This window comes from Oncorhynchus masou, chromosome 3 (assembly GCF_036934945.1).
Source record: "Oncorhynchus masou masou isolate Uvic2021 chromosome 3, UVic_Omas_1.1, whole genome shotgun sequence".
In the NCBI taxonomy this organism is placed as follows: domain Eukaryota; kingdom Metazoa; phylum Chordata; class Actinopteri; order Salmoniformes; family Salmonidae; genus Oncorhynchus; species Oncorhynchus masou.
Window position 1 is genome coordinate 21,456,794 of NC_088214.1, and position 17,872 is coordinate 21,474,665.

Genomic DNA, 17,872 nt, shown 5'->3' on the forward strand with positions numbered 1-17,872 from the left:
AAAGTGATTGGAACCATTTCCCTGTTTGACCGCTAGGTTTTATGGGAATTATGAAACCTCCTCTGTGGAGCTCTATAGCGAAACCACTAAATGAGTACACAAGATGCTCAGATGGCCTGGTTACATTTTACAAGACTCCGGTAGTAGCTGTATGATCTATAAACCACACTGGGTTGAGAGGTGGTACTGTCCTGTTGTCAAACATTCAACCATCAAAAGGCATCAAGAAAGATTCTATCATTATTAATGTTAAAACCCACTGTTTGTGTGGCCTACTATTATCGGATGGTGTTGCTCTATTTCATAGTACATGAACAAGCTCATTTATCCTTATCCGTCATTTTATAACTTGTGAGGAGGTATCTGTCAGTTCTGGTCCCGGGGGACCCTTGGATGTGCACGTTTTTGCTCCAATTGCGCTCTATATTTAATTGACAGTTCAGTCCAACCTAATAAGTGCTATAACAGATTTAAAATGGATTTGCTTGAATGTTTTGTTTTCATGGTTTGCTTTGTGGGAAAGACATGTTTCATCAACTTGCTTTGTTATTTAGCCCCTCAATATGACAATTGTGATGATACATCAACCTAAATGCAGCATATAGTCAATTAATAATGACAATTTAATTGTATGTGATGAAATAGTATAGGTAATTATATGTGATAAGATATAGTACCCCGTGTATTGAGTGACACTAAAACCACATAGTTGTAGCACCAAACAGTTGGATCAAACAGTTTTGAACATAAGATGTTACCTCCCAAGATACTGTGTAAAGTGTTATAACAATGCTTTCTTAACAGCATTATGTATGGGGTGGCAGGTAGCCTAGTGGTTAGAGCATTGGACTAGTAACCGAAAGGTTGCAAGATTGAATCCCCGAGCTGACAAGGTAAAAATCTGGAAAACACTGTTCCTAGGCCGTCATTGAAAATAAGAATTTGTTCTTAACTGACTTACATAGTTAAATAAAGGATTCAGTGTATTCTGAAAGTATTCAGACTCCTTGACTTTTTCCACATTTTGTTACGTTACGGCCTTATTCTAAAATTCATTGAATTGTTTTTTCTCCTCATCACACTACATACTATACACCATAATGACAAAGCAACAACTGTTTTTTAGAAATGTTTGCAAACTTATAAAAGATAAAAACAAATTAAATATCACATTTACTTAAGTATTCAGACCCTTTAATCAGTACTTTGTTGATGCCCATTTGGCAACAATTACAGCCTTGAGTCTTCTTGGGTATGATGCTATAAGCTTGGCACACCTGTATTTGCTGTGTTTCTCCCATTCTTCTCTGCAGATCCTCTCAAGCTCTGTCAGGTTGGATGGGGAGCGTCGCTACACAGCTATTTTCAGGTCTCTCCAGAGATGTTTGATTTTGTTCAAGTCCGGGCTCTGGCTGGGTCACTCAAGGACATTCAGAGACTTGTTCTGAAGCCACTCCTGCATTGTCTTGGCTGTGTACTTAGGGTCATTGTCCTGTTGGAAGGTGAACCTTCGCCCCAGTCTGAGGTCCTAGGCGCTCTGGAACAGGTTTTCATCAAGAATCTCTCTGTACTTTCCTTTGTTCATCTTTCCCTCGATCCTGACTAGTCTCCCAGTCCCTGCAGATGAAAAACATCCCCACAGCATGATGCTGCCACGACCATACTCCACCGTATGGAGATGTGCCTCCAGACGTGCCGCTTGGCATTCAGGCCAAGGAGTTCAACCTTGGTTTCAAGGTTGAACTCAAACCAGATAATCTTGTTTCTCATTGTTTGAGAGTCCTTTAGGTGCCTTTTGGCAAACTCCAAGTTGGCTGTCATGTGCCTTTAACTGAGGAGTGGCTTCCGTCTGGCCACTCTACCATAAAAGCATGATTGTTAGAGTGCTGCAGAGATGGTTGTCCTTCTGAAAGTTTCTCCCATCTCCACAGAGGAACTCTGTCAGAGTGACCATCGGGTTCCTGGTCACCTCCTTGACCAAGGCCCTACTCCCCGATTGCTCAGTTTGGCTGGGCAGTCAGCTCTTAGTGGTTCCAAACTTCTTCAATTTAAGAATGATGGAAGCCACTGTGTTCTTGGGGACATTCAATGCTGCATAAATGTTTTGATACTCTTCCCCAGATCTGTGCCTAGACACAATTCTTTCTCGGAGCTCTACAGACAATTCCTCTGACCTCATGGCTCGGTTTTTGCTTTGACATGCATTGTCAACTGTGGGACCTTATATAGACAGGTGTGGGCCTTTCCAAACAATGTCCAATCAATTGAATTTACCACAGGTGGACTCCAATCAAGTTGTAGAAACACCTCAAGGATGATCAATGGAAACAGGATGCATCTGAGCTCAATTTTAAGTCTCATAGGAAATGGTCTGAATACTTATGAAAATAAGGTATTTCTGTTGTTTATTTTTAATACATTTGCAAAATTGTCTAATTATGGGGTATTGTGTGTAGATTGATGAGGAAAACAATTAATTTAATCAATTTTAGAATAAGGCTGTAACGTAACAAAATGTGGAAAAGAATAAGTGTCTGAATGCACTGTATATTCAGTGGGCAGTGGGGCAAAAAAAGTATTTAGTCAGCCACCAATTGTGCAAGTTCTCCCACTTAAAAAGATAAGAGAGGCCTGTAATTTTCATCATAGGTACACTTCAACTATGACAGACAAAATGAGAAGAAAAAAATCCAGAAAATCACATTGTAGGATTTTTAATTAATTTATTTGCAAATTATGGTGGAAAATAAGTATTTGGTCAATAACAAAAGTTTATCTCAATACTTTGTTATATACCCTTTGTTGGCAATGACAGAGGTCAAAGGTTTTCTGTAAGTCTTCACAAGGTTTTCACACACTGTTGCTGGTATTTTGGCCCATTCCTCCATGCAGATCTCCTCCAGAGCAGTGATGTTTTGGGGCTGTTGCTGGGCAACACGGACTTTCAACTCCCTCCAAAGATTTTCTATGGGGTTGAGATCTGGAGACTGGCTAGGCCACTCCAGGACCTTGAAATGCTTCTTGCGAAGCCACTCCTTCGTTGCCCGGGCGGTGTGTTTGGGATCATTGTCATGCTGAAAGACCCAGCCACGTTTCATCTTCAATGCCCTTGCTGATGGAAGGAGGTTTTCACTCAAAGCCCCACACACATGGCCCCATTCATTCTTTCCTTTACATGGATCAGTCGTCCTGGTCCCTTTGCAGAAAAACAGCCCCAAAGCATGCTGTTTCCACCCCCATGCTTCACAGTAGGTATAGTGTTCTTTGGATGCAACTCAGCATTCTTTGTCCTCCAAACACAACGAGTTGAGTTTTTACCAAAAAGTTATATTTTGGTTTCATCTGACCATATGACATTCTCCCAATCTTCTTCTGGATCATCCAAATGCTCTCTAGCAAACTTCAGATGGGCCTGGATATGTACTGGCTTAAGCAGGGGGACACGTCTGGCACTGCAGGATTTGAGTCCCTGGCGGCATAGTGTGTTACTGATGGTAGGCTTTGTTACTTTGGTCCCAGCTCTCTGCAGGTCATTCACTAGGTCCCCCCGTGTGGTTCTGGGATTTTTGCTCACCATTCTTGTGATCATTTTGACTCCACGGGGTGAGATCTTGCGTGGAGCCCCAGATCGAGGGAGATCATCAGTGGTCTTGTATGTCTTCCATTTCCTAATAATTGCTCCCACAGTTGATTTCATAAAAAACCAAGCTGCTTACCTATTGCAGATTCAGTCTTCCCAGCCTGGTGCAGGTCTACAATTTTGTTTCTGGTGTCCTTTGACAGCTCTTTGGTCTTGGCCATAGTGGAGTTTGGAGTGTGACTGTTTGAGGTTGTGTACAGGTGTCTTTTATACTGATAACAAATTCAAACAGGTGCCATTAATACAGGTAACGAGTGGAGGACAGAGGAGCTTCTTAAAGAAGAAGTTACAGGTCTGCGAGAGACAGAAATCTTGCTTGTTTGTAAGTGACCAAATACTTATTTTCCACCATAATTTTCAAATAAATTCATTAAAAATCCTACAATGTGATTTTCTGGATTCTTTTTTCTCATTTTGTCTGTCATAGTTGAAGTGTACCTATGATGGAAATTACAGGCCTCTTTCATCTTTTTAAGTGGGAGAACTTGCACAATTGGTGGCTGACTAAATACTTTTTTATGTGTGTCTTTATTGGAATTGACAGTGCATCTGTACACCTACTATAAGGTGAAATTATTTAGAAATGCTGTCAAAATCGGTTGTGAGGCCTATCCTGTATGGGCTCATTTGTAGGGACAGGCCACCAGAGGTCTCTTCACAGTCCCCAAGTCCAGAACAGACTACTGGAGGCTTACAGTACTACATATATCCATGACAACATGGAACTCTATTCCACATCAAGTAACTCATGCAAGCAGTAACATCTGATTTAAAAAACAGATACAAATACACCTTATGGAACAGGACTGTGAAGAGACACATACAGGCACAGACACACGCATACACACACACGATAACATACGCACTATACACACACACGTACACATCGATTTTGTGATGCAGATATGTGGTAGTAGAGTAGTGGCCTGAGGGCACACACTTAATGTGTTGTGAAATCTGTTGTGAAATGTAATGCAATGTTTTTAATTGTATATAACTGCCTTAATGTTGCTGGACCCCAGGAAGAGTAGCTGCTGCCTTGGGGATCCATAATAAATATAAATACACCCATTCCTTTCTATTGTGTAGGCCTACAGTAGACCTATGTCCATGTCACAATAACTATTCTATCAAGCTACAAATATCTGAGAACTTCTGATTCTAGATACTAAAATAGCTATATAATGGATGTTTATATGCATGGCAATTTAACTTGCTACAATGTGGCTGGTTATTGAAATGAGGATGAATTTATGCTCCCAGAACACAATTTTGTCAAACATACACAAATATGTTTTAGATTTAAAATTATAAAACTATTATTAGTAATATCATACTCTATAATGTGAGGCATATAATCCACTAAAGTTGGACTAGCAGGAGCAGAATGAGATGAGAGGTTATTTTGGCGATGGAGATTAAGGCAGGGGCTTTTTGTCATTTGTGCGAGACAAGCCATTCATTCATCCATCCAGTTCACAGCCAAAAAAAAGGCTGGTCCCAGAAATTAGCAGTTTCAGCTCAGCAGCAAAGTCGTCGGGCTGTGAAGGCAGAGAGAAATTGACTAATTAGCAATGCGCACTAAAACTTGACGGTTCTCTCTATAACAGCGAGGGAAGACTCGGGGTTTCTCCCCCTTTCTCTTTTCTTTCTTCCATAGATGTTTGAAATCGCAGTCATTTACGCTCGACAGTTTTTACAATAGCCTTGAGCCATAATTTTGCGAGTCTCTCCAGCATCCATACCCCTGCATGGTCTCTCTCCACTGGCCATGCACGACCGTTTCTCTCCCCAACCGTGGATTTCCTATTACTCTCGTTACGACTCACTGAGCCCCAGGCCCAAGGATAATGATGTGTTGTTTCTTGGTAGCATAATTTGTCACACGTATATTTCTTCTTCTTCTTCTCTTGCAGAAAGCACAGCTCCCTCTCACACACTCACACACTTCTTGTTAATTCAGAAGAACAAATGATCAACGCCAACAAATAACCTGAAATAGTGACTTTATGAGTGAGAATCAATAATTATTCTGTGGCAACGACCATAGACTTTTAAAGGAAAGGAACACATCTAAAGAAAAAGGAGAACAAAGAAAAATCAAGTGAGATTATTGGGAACCTGAAGCTTTTTACAAGCTCGTAATCAGGTAAGTTTGGCTTGATCTGAAGCAAGCTGCTCACATCATTTAGTTGTGACAGGCGCTTTAGAGAATGTGGCGACTACGAAACAAGGTAGTACAGGACGCTTATATCAAGTTTACAAACATTTTTCATGTAGTAAATGCATTTTTAGCGTTGTTTAACTACATACACATGTGCATGTTTCATTTATATCGTTGAATTGCTGCACTGAATGAATAATTTCCGATACTCATGTCTGAATAGTCGTAACTCAGGTAAAAGGGGAAAAAGCTTCCGCACCGAGCACAGTGATGTCGGCTGTGTGAGGGGACAAACTAATTGCTTTTGTATCACTCCGTGCGTGCATTTGTGGATGTGTAAATTTGATCATTGTGAGAGTGCAGCAAGATAAGAAGAGAACGATAAGTGTTAGCTGAATGCTGCATATTATCTTTGCATAGGGGTTGCCTTTCCCTTATTCAACAACTTAAATTGTGTTATCAAAGAGAAGGCGCTGCAGCATCTCCTCTCGTAGTTTGTTTTGGCAATGCGCGTCAAACCGCAGCGTCAATTGAAATGATCTTGTCTTGAAATAATGCAAATAGCAATTGAATGGCACATTCTTGGGACAATACGTTTTCATTTTCTCTTGTCTTCCGACATGAGCCAAAGCAAAGTTGAAATGATAGCCAACCGGACCGAACTATATTGTTCATTGCAGAATAGTATCGGCGGGAGCAGCATGATGGTTTACCGGTTCGATCGGATGCATATTCATTTAACTAACCATTATGATCGGTATAACGTGAAGGTATTAGAGACAATTCCCTCCTGAATGTGATGATGATATCATGTTATTTTATTCATAGATACATGGTCTAGATGTAGGCTAAATGGCTTGCATGGTGTATTTGTTGCCTAGGTGAAGTCATGTCCAGATCGGGTGATAGAACATCCACCTTTGACCCTACACACAGTGACACCCTGCTGCACGGGCTCAACCTGCTATGGAGGAAACAGCTTTTCTGTGATGTGACTCTCACTGCCCAAGGACAGCAGTTCCACTGCCACAAAGCAGTGCTGGCGTCCTGCTCTCAGTATTTCAGGTGTCTCTTTTCCAGCAGTCATATGCTCAACAGCGAGGGGACCAACAACAACAAGGACCAGGGGAGCAGTGGTACCCCATCTTCCTCCCCCGATGACAAGCTGATGGCAAGCACCCGGTCCATCAACAACCTGGTCCTCCAAGGCTGCTCCTCCATCGGACTACGGCTAGTGCTGGAGTACCTGTACACTGCCAACGTCACTCTCTCTCTGGACACTGTGGAAGAGGTGCTCTCGGTCAGCAAGATCCTTAATGTCCCCCAGATCACCAAGCTCAGCGTGCAGTTCCTCAATGACCAGATCTCTGTACAGAACTACAAGCAGATCTGCAAGATCGCAGCACTGCACGGCTTGGACGAGACCAAGAAGCTGGCCAACAAGTACCTGGTGGAGGATGTGCTGCTGCTGAACTTTGAGGAGATGTGCGCCATGCTGGATGCTCTGCCGCCCCCGGTGGAGTCAGAGCTGGCCCTCTTCCAGATGTCTGTGCTGTGGCTGGAGCATGACCGGGAGACTCGCATGCACTACGCCCCGGACCTGATGAAGAGGCTGCGCTTCGCCCTCATTCCGGCCCCGGAGCTGGTGGAGAGGGTGCAGTCGGTTGACTTCATGAGGAGTGACCCAGTGTGCCAGAAGCTGCTGATGGATGCCATGAACTACCACCTGATGCCCTTCAGACAGCACTGCAGGCAGACCACAGCCAGCAAGTGAGGATGTACACACACACACACACACACACACACACACACACACACACACACACACACACACACACACACACACACACACACACACACACACACACACACACACACACACACACACACACACACACACACACACACACACACACACAAGGTTAGTAAAGATACTACCTTGTACACTTGGATATGGTTAGGGTTAGTGAGGATGCTTTAGAATGGTCTAATCTATCTTATTTTCCATACCATCTCACACTATAAATGTGTTAACTCTCAGTACATTTTTTTAAGTGCTGAAAACGTCAGTCAATAGGAAGATAGTTGAACAGTACATTCAGGCATTTCTTACAAAATACGAGTTATCACATTATTCTCAAATATATAGGTCACTTATAATTAAACATAGACACACTTGTCAAACATATTACAGAAGAGCACATGAAAACTGCTATTGACATAACCTGGGTAGATATAACCTATAAATACATAACCTATACATTTTGAATAGCTTGACAAGAGCAAGGAAACAATTAATGGATTATAGAGTTGTATATCTGGGTGATCCATACCGAGAATGGCTGCTTTGTCTGCCTTACCTACAGTACAACCATGGCTTGTCATGGTGTGTTCGTCATGATCAGCATTTTCGAGACAGTTAATGGACAGGAGTTGCCAGGAAGATGATTGATTGGTGGTGCTTGAAGCTGCTGTTGTTGACAGCAAACACCTTAGTTAAAAACCTCTTGAAACACCGGAGTTTGTATTATAACTATTATGGAGCAATTCTGACTGTTACATTTGTTGAACATTATCTTCTTAATTCATAAACAGTAGGCTTTATGATTGGAAAACTAATCTCACAGTATTGGAGAAAATAGAAATAAACAATTATCTTGCACTTGTGGTGTATAATGTATTTACCAGAGTAATTTATAGCATGGTTCATTTCCTTATTTATTTATTTCTTACAATATCTTTATGGAGCACACTACTGTTTCCCTATCTAATGGAAATCAAAGAAAAAGTTATGAGCAATGGAGAGGACCTGCATGTCCTGTAGCATGTTGCCATGCCTAATAGTCTCCTTAGTGAGATGTCCATACATGGGTCCAAATGCAGCACGGATCTAGGATCTAAACTTCTCATATTAATATCACATGTCATTGTTTCTCTCCCCTCAATTCATCAGTAGACATTTGCATATGAGAATAACCCCAAAAAACACGAGTGGGCCATTATCCAAATGGATGCACTGAGACGGTGGTCATTTAGTCATCAAAAATAACAATACAAATGTCTGGAATGAATGGCCAATGTTGTTAAAACGACTGTTACTTTGTGGTTAGTTGTTTAATTGCATTGAACTTCATTCAAAACAAGATGACTGGACTCAATGCACAGTAAAGTTTGTGGCTCGGCTATTTCACGAACAAACCCCCAGAACTCCGGAATATGTTGAACAATTGGTTCAGAACTGTCAGAACTGCCACATGGAGAGTCTTCACCAATGGAATAGCCATATTGATCTACTCTACTGTATATTGCCCAGTCATATCTGCGTCCCTGTATGTCACCCTTTAGAAAAGTCTGATGACTTCACACCTAATTGAACAGATATCTTTAGGGGTTAAACCCCCTTTGGACAGAAAGCATATGAAAAGCAAGCAGGTTCATTTTTTCACATCAATTCAGAGACAAACAGTTGTGATGTTACAAAGTCTAGTTACTCTGTTATTACCATGTTATTAAATAGATACATTGTTCAGGTTAATACACAATGCTGTTAAGATGTTACTACTGTGAACTACATAGCTCATATAGTGTTGGCCAATAAGGAAGTGTCTACATGATGGGGAACATTATTTTGTTATCTAAATCTTTCATATAGGATATGCTACAGTTCAATGACTTCCAACACAATGAAGTTGTAGTGATCAGTTGCAGTTGGCTTGTTGCTATAATGGAAAATCTTGTATTTTTGTTTGATGTTGGTGGTTGTTTTATTTAATCTATATCAGTTATGTAATCTTTGTGTTTCCTACCTCTTATCCCCACACTTCAAACCCCCTCCACCCCAACCCCAACCCCATCCAAACCCCAACCCCTCCACACACACTTTACTCCAGGATTCGTTCCAATAAGAGGATGCTGTTGCTGGTGGGTGGCTTGCCTCCTGGACCTGATCGACTCCCCAGTAATCTGGTCCAGTACTATGATGACGAGAAGAAGACATGGAAGATCCTCACTAGTGAGTAGTAGCGCCGTCTTTTACCTGAAGCTTCTTCTGTTATAAGCGTCAAATTAATCAACATTCTATCAACGTCATATTTTATATTTTGTTGAACATCAATCGTTTTTTTGGGATGATTTCACAAAAGGTCATACACAGTTTATGTCTCATTTTAACCAGATTTCAACCCACGAATCAACAATAGGATTTCAAGGGTTGGTTTATTTCAAGTTTAATGTTACGAGGCTTTACCTTTAGCACAAGTACATTTTCTGGTCAAATGAGGGAAGAAGGAAGAAGTTCCTCAAATTCCTAGAGGTAATGGTGTATTACTAGCACTTTTAGTATGTTTTTAATCAGAGCCTGACTTTACAGGCACACCACCATAGCATGGAGTTTTCCTTGTTTTTGCTGAAATCTCCTGGCAAAGACGCATGGCCAGATTTATAGTCATCTAACGACATAGTGGCGTGTAGATTAACATTATACAATGACATGTTACTGTCCAGCTAGAATGACATGTTACTGTCCAATATATTAAGATAGAATATATTATTATTGAATATTGAGTATGCCAAATAGATAGTAGAGAGATAAAGAGAAAAGAAACATCCCTCCAAGCTAATAAAACCATTTTGGTTTTTGGACATGCATCGACAACTTGAAAAACCTTGCAAAGCTAAAAGCACATTTTGTGGATATTCTTTGCCCAATAACTTACAGATGTAGGATCTTAATTTGAGCCAGTTTGCTACAGCTTGAAAATAATCCTGCAGCAACAGGAAATGTGAATTATTATGTGGATTATAATTAATGGCCATTTTTGTAGGGGTTGACACGTTTCGTTAGGGAAGTGGAAATTAGGAACATTAGAAGTCTTGATAAACCTTGAATACACTGCAAGTTTGCATTTCCTGATGTGCAACAAAATAGTCAACAAAGTAACCCTTTACACTCATACCCGTATACAGATTGAAAATGGAAGATTTGGGCACTGAGAAAACGGCTAAATTGGAACGCAGTGGCTGTACAGTAACATACTATACATGACGTCAGAGCTCTGTCCTTGTGCTTCACAGCACTGTTTTGACTGACAGATGTTCTGAACTTGAGCACCTAGCGCGACAAGAAGTTGCCCCCATTGGGCAACTTTTGCTCATTATTTGATGTCTGAGTGAGGGAAATGCTGTAAATTAAGAGGACTCAATGTATTTTGAAAGATGACTCATTGAGGATTATAATAAATACTGCTTTGATGTCACACATGCAAGCCAAACACCTGTGAGTCCAAATGTGCACTTGTCATACACAGTGTCAACGTTTATGATCATTGTGTTCGATGTACGATGACATGATGACATGATGTCATACCCTGGGTTGTTCTGAACAGAATTAGCCTATTTTTGTTAATTGTGTAGAACATGTGTCGGGCCACACACACCTGAATGCACACAACTCCTTTCTATGTGCACCAAAATTACAATATGTTTCTCTGAAATGCCTTGTGGAGGCCTAACACTGTAAGATCGTATTTTATAACTTATCTAGTCATATTGGCAATAGAACATGCTTTCAAATCATGCCCACCTGAACCAGATAGCAATTTATAATGGACCGTTTTTTGGAATGTGTAAACACCAACAGTAATTGTGTGATGGAGGGGATGCAGGGTTGTGTTCCAAAGGAAACAACTGCAAGTGTGCTTGCTCTAGTTCCTCAACGGCACAGCTAGGAGAGCTCAAAAAGCACCTTATAGTTGAAGACTGTTCTTTGAGTCATAAAAATGCATTGAAATGTCTTAGGAACTGTGAACACTTTGGAGGGGTGTGTGTCCACTTGGAGACAACAACAAAAATAAGTGTAATTTATGTGTCTTGTGGTGCACCTACTCAACATTTTCCAGGAATAGTCTTATCATGTTACTGAATGTATCCAGAGTATTTTCAGTTTTCGTTATGATCAAATGCGGCAAAAAGTACAGTCAATGTAAAAGGCACATAAAATCAACAGTCTGGATGTTGGATTCAGTCTTGTGCCAGGTTGTTTTCTAACCTTTGGTGTAATAATTTCCCCATAATCTGCAAACTGTTCCCTTTCAATTGCTACCATAGTTATACATTTTCATATTTCTTCTATAAGAAACATTTCAATGTAGCCCTGTCCATATAGGCCAATTCCCACGAGTGGAAAGGGTTACGATCCTACATCTGTAATGCTTCTGCAAATACAAAGAACAAGCTTTCTATTACACTACTTGCCTCAAGATATAGTGTTCTATGCTCTCTCTCCCACCTGTCTATGTTGACCTTTTGAGAGACACCACTATATTCTTGCCAATTTCCAAAGGTCAAACAAGTGCTAATGGAAAACCTTATCTGTCCTTTGCATCATCATCATCTGTGTCCATATTGAGTTGTTGTCCTCTGGCCTGGCAGGGAGCATCTCTCACTAATGTCGCTCCATTCATACATATTACCCACTGGTCTACCTCCCTACTGTCATCTCCTAGACCCTGTACACTCTATTCTCACAATACAACTGTATTGTCCATTTGTCAGAACTGCTTTCAATCACTCCCATTCAACACACTAACAACACTTGTCTCACACATGCCCATAGTTATTTCTGGTCCTGGTCTGATATTGCCAGTGTCATGTACCATGATACCATTTCAACACATACCATCTGTAGCTAGACAGAATTGTAGCAGTGGTTCCAAATACTATGCACCTGTCTGCTGTCTGTCAACACTCAACAAGCTACATTGTTGCTCTGTTATGATTAGTGTTACATTAATGGTATTTGAACATTTCCTCTTGGTCAGCCATGTTACCAGAACAGGCATGCATACACAATGATGTTCAGCCTCATTGATATTTCACTATTGACATTTTTCTCATTAAAGCTCATTGGTATAAAGTGTAACAACCAAAAGGTCAATGGGGATTTCCATTATTCAAAACTAAAAGTTAACACTCAAATGGTCCGTGTCCGTGTGGAAGGACAAAACTGCAAAATCATCCCCTTAACGTAACACATCGATAACCACCTGATGTAGCTGCTACACAATGGATGTGGAATAGAGGATGATTAACATTCAATCATAACTTTTCAATGAGGCGAAGCCTGAGAGGGATAGCGTTTGATTAAGACATTTATCAACACAATTTAGGGAGAGTCTGATCCCTCTTGTCGCGTCAGATCACTGCAGCTCGTCTGTTCTAGAAACTAGAGGAACTCTTGCTTGCCATCTAGTGTACCTATCGCACCGTGAAGGGAAGAGAAGGAAGACAAAGACATTGGCTCAGTTAAAGTAGTGACTCTGTCCACCGCTGCCTGATTCTACAGTACCTGAGCCAACCTGGCATTAGCACCTCATGGCTTCAAAAATCCATCTTGATCTAAGCACAGTACTGAACAAAAGAATGCAATGTGGTGGGATATAACATTAACGATGTTAGATGGCTGTAGTAACGCAACGGTTGATTGGTGCAGTTGCCGTGGAGTCATTCAGTCGACCCCAACCAAGTGTGTTTCTATGCTGAGGTGTCTGACTCCCTCTAGTGAACCTGAGAGCTTACTGTAAAGCCAAGGCCAATTCTAAGGGATTGGGTTTCTGCCACGCGGTGGTTTTACAGTTTCGGCTCCAGGGGTAAATATGGAACAGTTTAAATGTATTTTGATATCAACATCTATGAACATCATGGTCCCTGATTCAGAGATACATCTTTTCTCTTTTCAGGCTGTAATGTACAAGACTATCAGAATAGGAGTAAAACGAATAAATTAGCAAACTTGAACATAAGTTATGGACAGTAAATCCATCGTTCTGAGTCTATTTATCCTCAATACCATCTCATTTACCCTCAGTGGAGTGCAATGTTGTTGTTTTTTACAGTATCAGATGTTGTTTACTAAGAGCAGAAATCACAACACAACAAAAATAACCACTCGTTCAAATCTCTTAACTAAATGATAACAGTAAGGCATGTTAACGAAATCTACCACCTACACCCTTTTGCCAGTGTTGGGCACTGAAGTCAGGGAGTAGAATCCACTTCCCTCAAGAGAAAGCTGTTAGTCCTCCTATCTACCATATCTGAGGCTCTCCACCTTCAATGGAAGACCTCTGCTTGTCACACACCCTTATTGAAGATTAAGCTGTGTAAGTCAGTATCTGTCTGACATAGACTCCCCTCTATGAGAGGAAGACCCCTGCATGTCAGCCAGCCACAGCTTTTGAAATTGCAGAGCTGAGGAGAGGAGAGGCCAATCGGAAAGAAATGAGATTCAAGGCTGTCTAATTTTACAGCAACTGCAATCCATCAGACTAGCGTGGAGGTGACGGTGGAAATGACGGATGGAGACAGACAGGTGGGCTTTACCATGCCACTGATTTACGCTCATAAGCCCACGCACGGTGCGGGCCTCTAGATTTATTGAGTGAACATGATCATGTTCATTATGACTGTCACCTAAGACCGTTTCTCTCCGTCTCAACGGGGGTCACTTTAGCAGGGGAAGATTGAGTGGAGAGAGGGAGAGGGATAAGGAGGTTCACCTAGACACACAGTAAACAGGCAGGGAGACTTCACCACCACCGGATGGTTGGGAGTGTTTGGCCTTCATGCAGTGTGTTGTCGAATGTGAAACAACACCAATTGCCTGAATACTGGATTAAAATAAATTGTTTTGATTCTTTTGGTTGATTTGTGCTAGTTTGGAGTGCAAGTATCTTTGTTTGGAGAGCAAGTTACTGCTCTTTCACACACAGTATAGAGTTTTTACTGGATGTCAAGTTGTGACATGGTGAGGTAGAACCCAGGAGCAGAGAAGAGAACCAGACAAGGAACCAGTGCTTTAGGAAAAAATGTAAATACTTTACTGGAAAACGTTCAACAGAAGGTACAAAGTAAAACTGGGAAAACAACCAACACTAAGAGTGGAACTCACTCAGGAGACAACGCACACAGCAAACAAATCAAGCTTCTGCAAAGGGTGACAGAAAACATACCTCTCTTAAAGTAAATAATAATTAGTAACAAAAACACCTGTGTCATTATAGTCTCTAGGGCGGCCTCTGCCGCCCTCTGGTGACAGGTGGAACCATGACACCACCATTCTGTGTCGTCCCTCAGCCAGTTTCTGACATCCTCCACTGTTGTCTTGTGTCTCCCAGTAATGCCTTACAACAGTGCCCATCACTGTGTGGTGGAGGTGGAGAACTTCATACTACTGCTGGGTGGAGAGGACCAGTGGAACCCCAATGGTAACATCACTACTGATACTACTACTAATGCCAATACTTATACTAATACAAAAAAAACTATTCATGTATATATAGTATTTAAATTCATAATTCACATTTTAGAAAGGAAGTGGCCATATGAAGTGTTTATGGATCTTGATTCTGACATGTATTTTGCAGGAAAGCACAGCACTAATCATGTCAGCCGGTATGATCCACGATTTAACAGTTGGATACAACTTCCGCCTATGCAGGAAAGGTAAGTCAATGCAAACAAAATTGACAAAATAATGCAATACAAATAGATGTGGGAATTATTGTACTGATTATTAATACTGAATTATTGCAGGTTCTGAATGTTCTAACCATTCCATACAAATAGCTTAGTGGTTAGAGCAGTTAGGGTCAGTAACTAAAGGTTGCTGATTCTAATACCTGAGCCGACAAGGTAAAAAAATCTACCAATGTGCCCTTGTGCAAGGCACTTAACCATCATTTGCTCCAGGGACGCCTTACTACTATGGCCGATACTATAAAACATCACATTTCATAGCACCTATCCTGTGTATGTGACAATAAAACATCTTTGTTTATTGTTTTTTTTTACATACAGAGGTTATACCTGAGTTGTAACTTTGTCCAACAACTTTGTCCACCACACACACACACACACACACACACACACACACACACACACACACACACACACACACACACACACACACACACACACACACACACACACACTGTCCTGGTTGTTTTAATGATGTTGTCTGGTTGACACATCCTCCTCAGGAGAGCCAGTTTCTTTGCCTGCTGCCTGGATAAGCACCTGTATGTGATTGGTGGGAGGAACGAGTCAGGCTACCTCTCCAGTGTGGAATCCTACAACCTGGAGACTAACGAGTGGAACTACGTTTCCTCCCTGCCCCAGCCCCTCGCCGCACACGCTGGAGCAGTGCACAATGGGAAAATATACATCTCAGGTCAGACCTCACTCATTTGATTTAACTTTCATTTTAATAGGTTGTCCTATTGAGGTCAAAATACCTATTTTACAAGGGAGACCTCACAGATCATCTCAATGGAAATAAGTTCATATTGAAAATGCAAAGCTGAAAAATGACTAACTCAGACACAGTAAAAATGAACTGAAAAAATCTATTGATCTGGAGTATCGTGATTAGTGCAGGACTGCTAAATATCACCTATCAATACATACATAGACTTGTTGATTTCCCTGCACACTTAGTCAGGATGTGTAAGAACCGACGCTGGAGATGAGAAGCAGGTACGGAGAGAGAACATTTAATATAGCACAGACATGGAACAGGGCAGGAACAGCGTCAGAACTGGGGAACACAACGACAAATACGACATCTATGCTGAAGCGGGGAACAGAGCTGGGGAACAGACAGAGATAGGGGAGGTAAGCAGAGTGATGGGTCAATTGATCCTGATGTGTCCATTCATAGCTAATAATAACATCTTTATGTGTGTGTCTGCTATACCACTATAGGTGGAGTCCATAATGGAGAATATGTTTCCTGGCTGTATTGCTACGACTCCATCATGGATGTGTGGGCCAGGAAACAGGATATGAACACAAAGAGAGCCATTCATGCCCTGGCTGGGATGAATGACCGCCTCTACACTATTGGGGGCAACCATCTGAAAGGTAAAGACTGGCATGTCCCAGCTACCCCATTATTTGCACTTAGCCACATGAATGAATGTGGAGTAGAAGATGGAACCTCTGAATACTAGTATATTCTCTATATTCTCAGGGATGCTGTCCACTAATGCTCAATTGGATTCAATAGCTTGACCCATAAAGCCATATGACCCCTCTAGCTTGTCCTCAGTTGAGCATTATTGCAGTGTGAGAAATCACAATGAGGGTTCCTCATCGTGTTTCCTTTCTGCTGTGCTCAGGTTTCTCTCACCTGGACGTAATGCTGGTGGAGTGTTATGACCCCAAAGCAGACCAGTGGAACATCCTCCAGACGCCCATCCTGGAGGGCCGCAGTGGCCCCGGCTGTTGCATCCTGGACAACAGCATCTTCCTAGTGGGAGGATACAGCTGGAGCATGGTGAAGGCTCATTTCACTATCTTTATCCTACGTTAACGCTTATCCTAGTTTTAGTTGAATTGCTATACAGTATGTATGATTGTATGTGAGTATGAAGTTGTATTTTCTTGTTTTAAAAGCACAATAGCATAGGGTATGTAGGCCTACAGTATGGGTTTAGGAATACCAACAACCTGGTGGCTAGATTAGTTTCAGTCCTGTTAGAGACGGCCATAGGTGGGACACTGTGAAATACCTTTAAATTACCTTGAAACACCTTTGAAAAACCTCATAGACACATGCCCATGTATGAATTAATATAATAATAGGATGTGTCAACTGCTGTATTGCAGGGAGCCTACAAGTCTTCCACCATCTGCTTTAGCCCAGAGAAGGGGACCTGGACAGAGCTGGAGGGAGAGGTGGCAGAGCCCTTAGCAGGCCCATCCTGCTCCACTGTCACATTGCCTGCCTGTCTGCCCTTCAACAAATAACACATCACTAGGTACGACAGAGTAGCAGGAGAAGTAGGTGAGGAAGAGAATGGAGTGATGGTGGAAAGGACCATCGATAAACGAACAGTTGTTAACACATTTTGTCATGAAGTCCTCCAATCAGCCGATGGGATGTGTCGAAATTATTTTTTTACTGGTTTGACAAAAGAGCACTTTCGTTATTATTGCCTACTGAAGGTTTGAAAAAGTAAGTTATCATGTATTTCCTGTATTTAAAACCCCATCTGTGTTGAACTTCT

The 17,872-nt window shown here is 41.5% G+C and overlaps 1 protein-coding gene across 1 annotated transcript; it reads left to right on the forward strand.

The window, feature by feature from the left end:
* Positions 1–5,711: 5,711 nt before the first annotated feature.
* Positions 5,712–17,612, forward strand: LOC135507885 (kelch-like protein 14). Its single transcript, XM_064927632.1, has 9 exons — positions 5,712–5,789; positions 6,686–7,574; positions 9,695–9,816; positions 14,978–15,067; positions 15,227–15,305; positions 15,842–16,032; positions 16,566–16,724; positions 16,982–17,139; positions 17,472–17,612. The coding sequence occupies exons 2-9, from the start codon at positions 6,694–6,696 to the stop codon at positions 17,610–17,612; spliced, it is 1,821 nt and encodes a 606-aa protein (XP_064783704.1). The 5' UTR covers positions 5,712–5,789; positions 6,686–6,693.
* Positions 17,613–17,872: the final 260 nt, after the last annotated feature.

Excerpts from the sequence above, each read along its gene's own strand:
- LOC135507885 (XM_064927632.1), top strand. The coding sequence starts at position 6,694 with ATGTCCAGATCGGGTGATAGAACATCCACCTTTGACCCTACACACAGT. Across the intron at positions 9,817-14,977 it reads GACATGGAAGATCCTCACTA|TAATGCCTTACAACAGTGCC; the intron begins GTGAGTAGTAGC and ends TGTGTCTCCCAG. Across the intron at positions 16,033-16,565 it reads TGGGAAAATATACATCTCAG|GTGGAGTCCATAATGGAGAA; the intron begins GTCAGACCTCAC and ends ATACCACTATAG.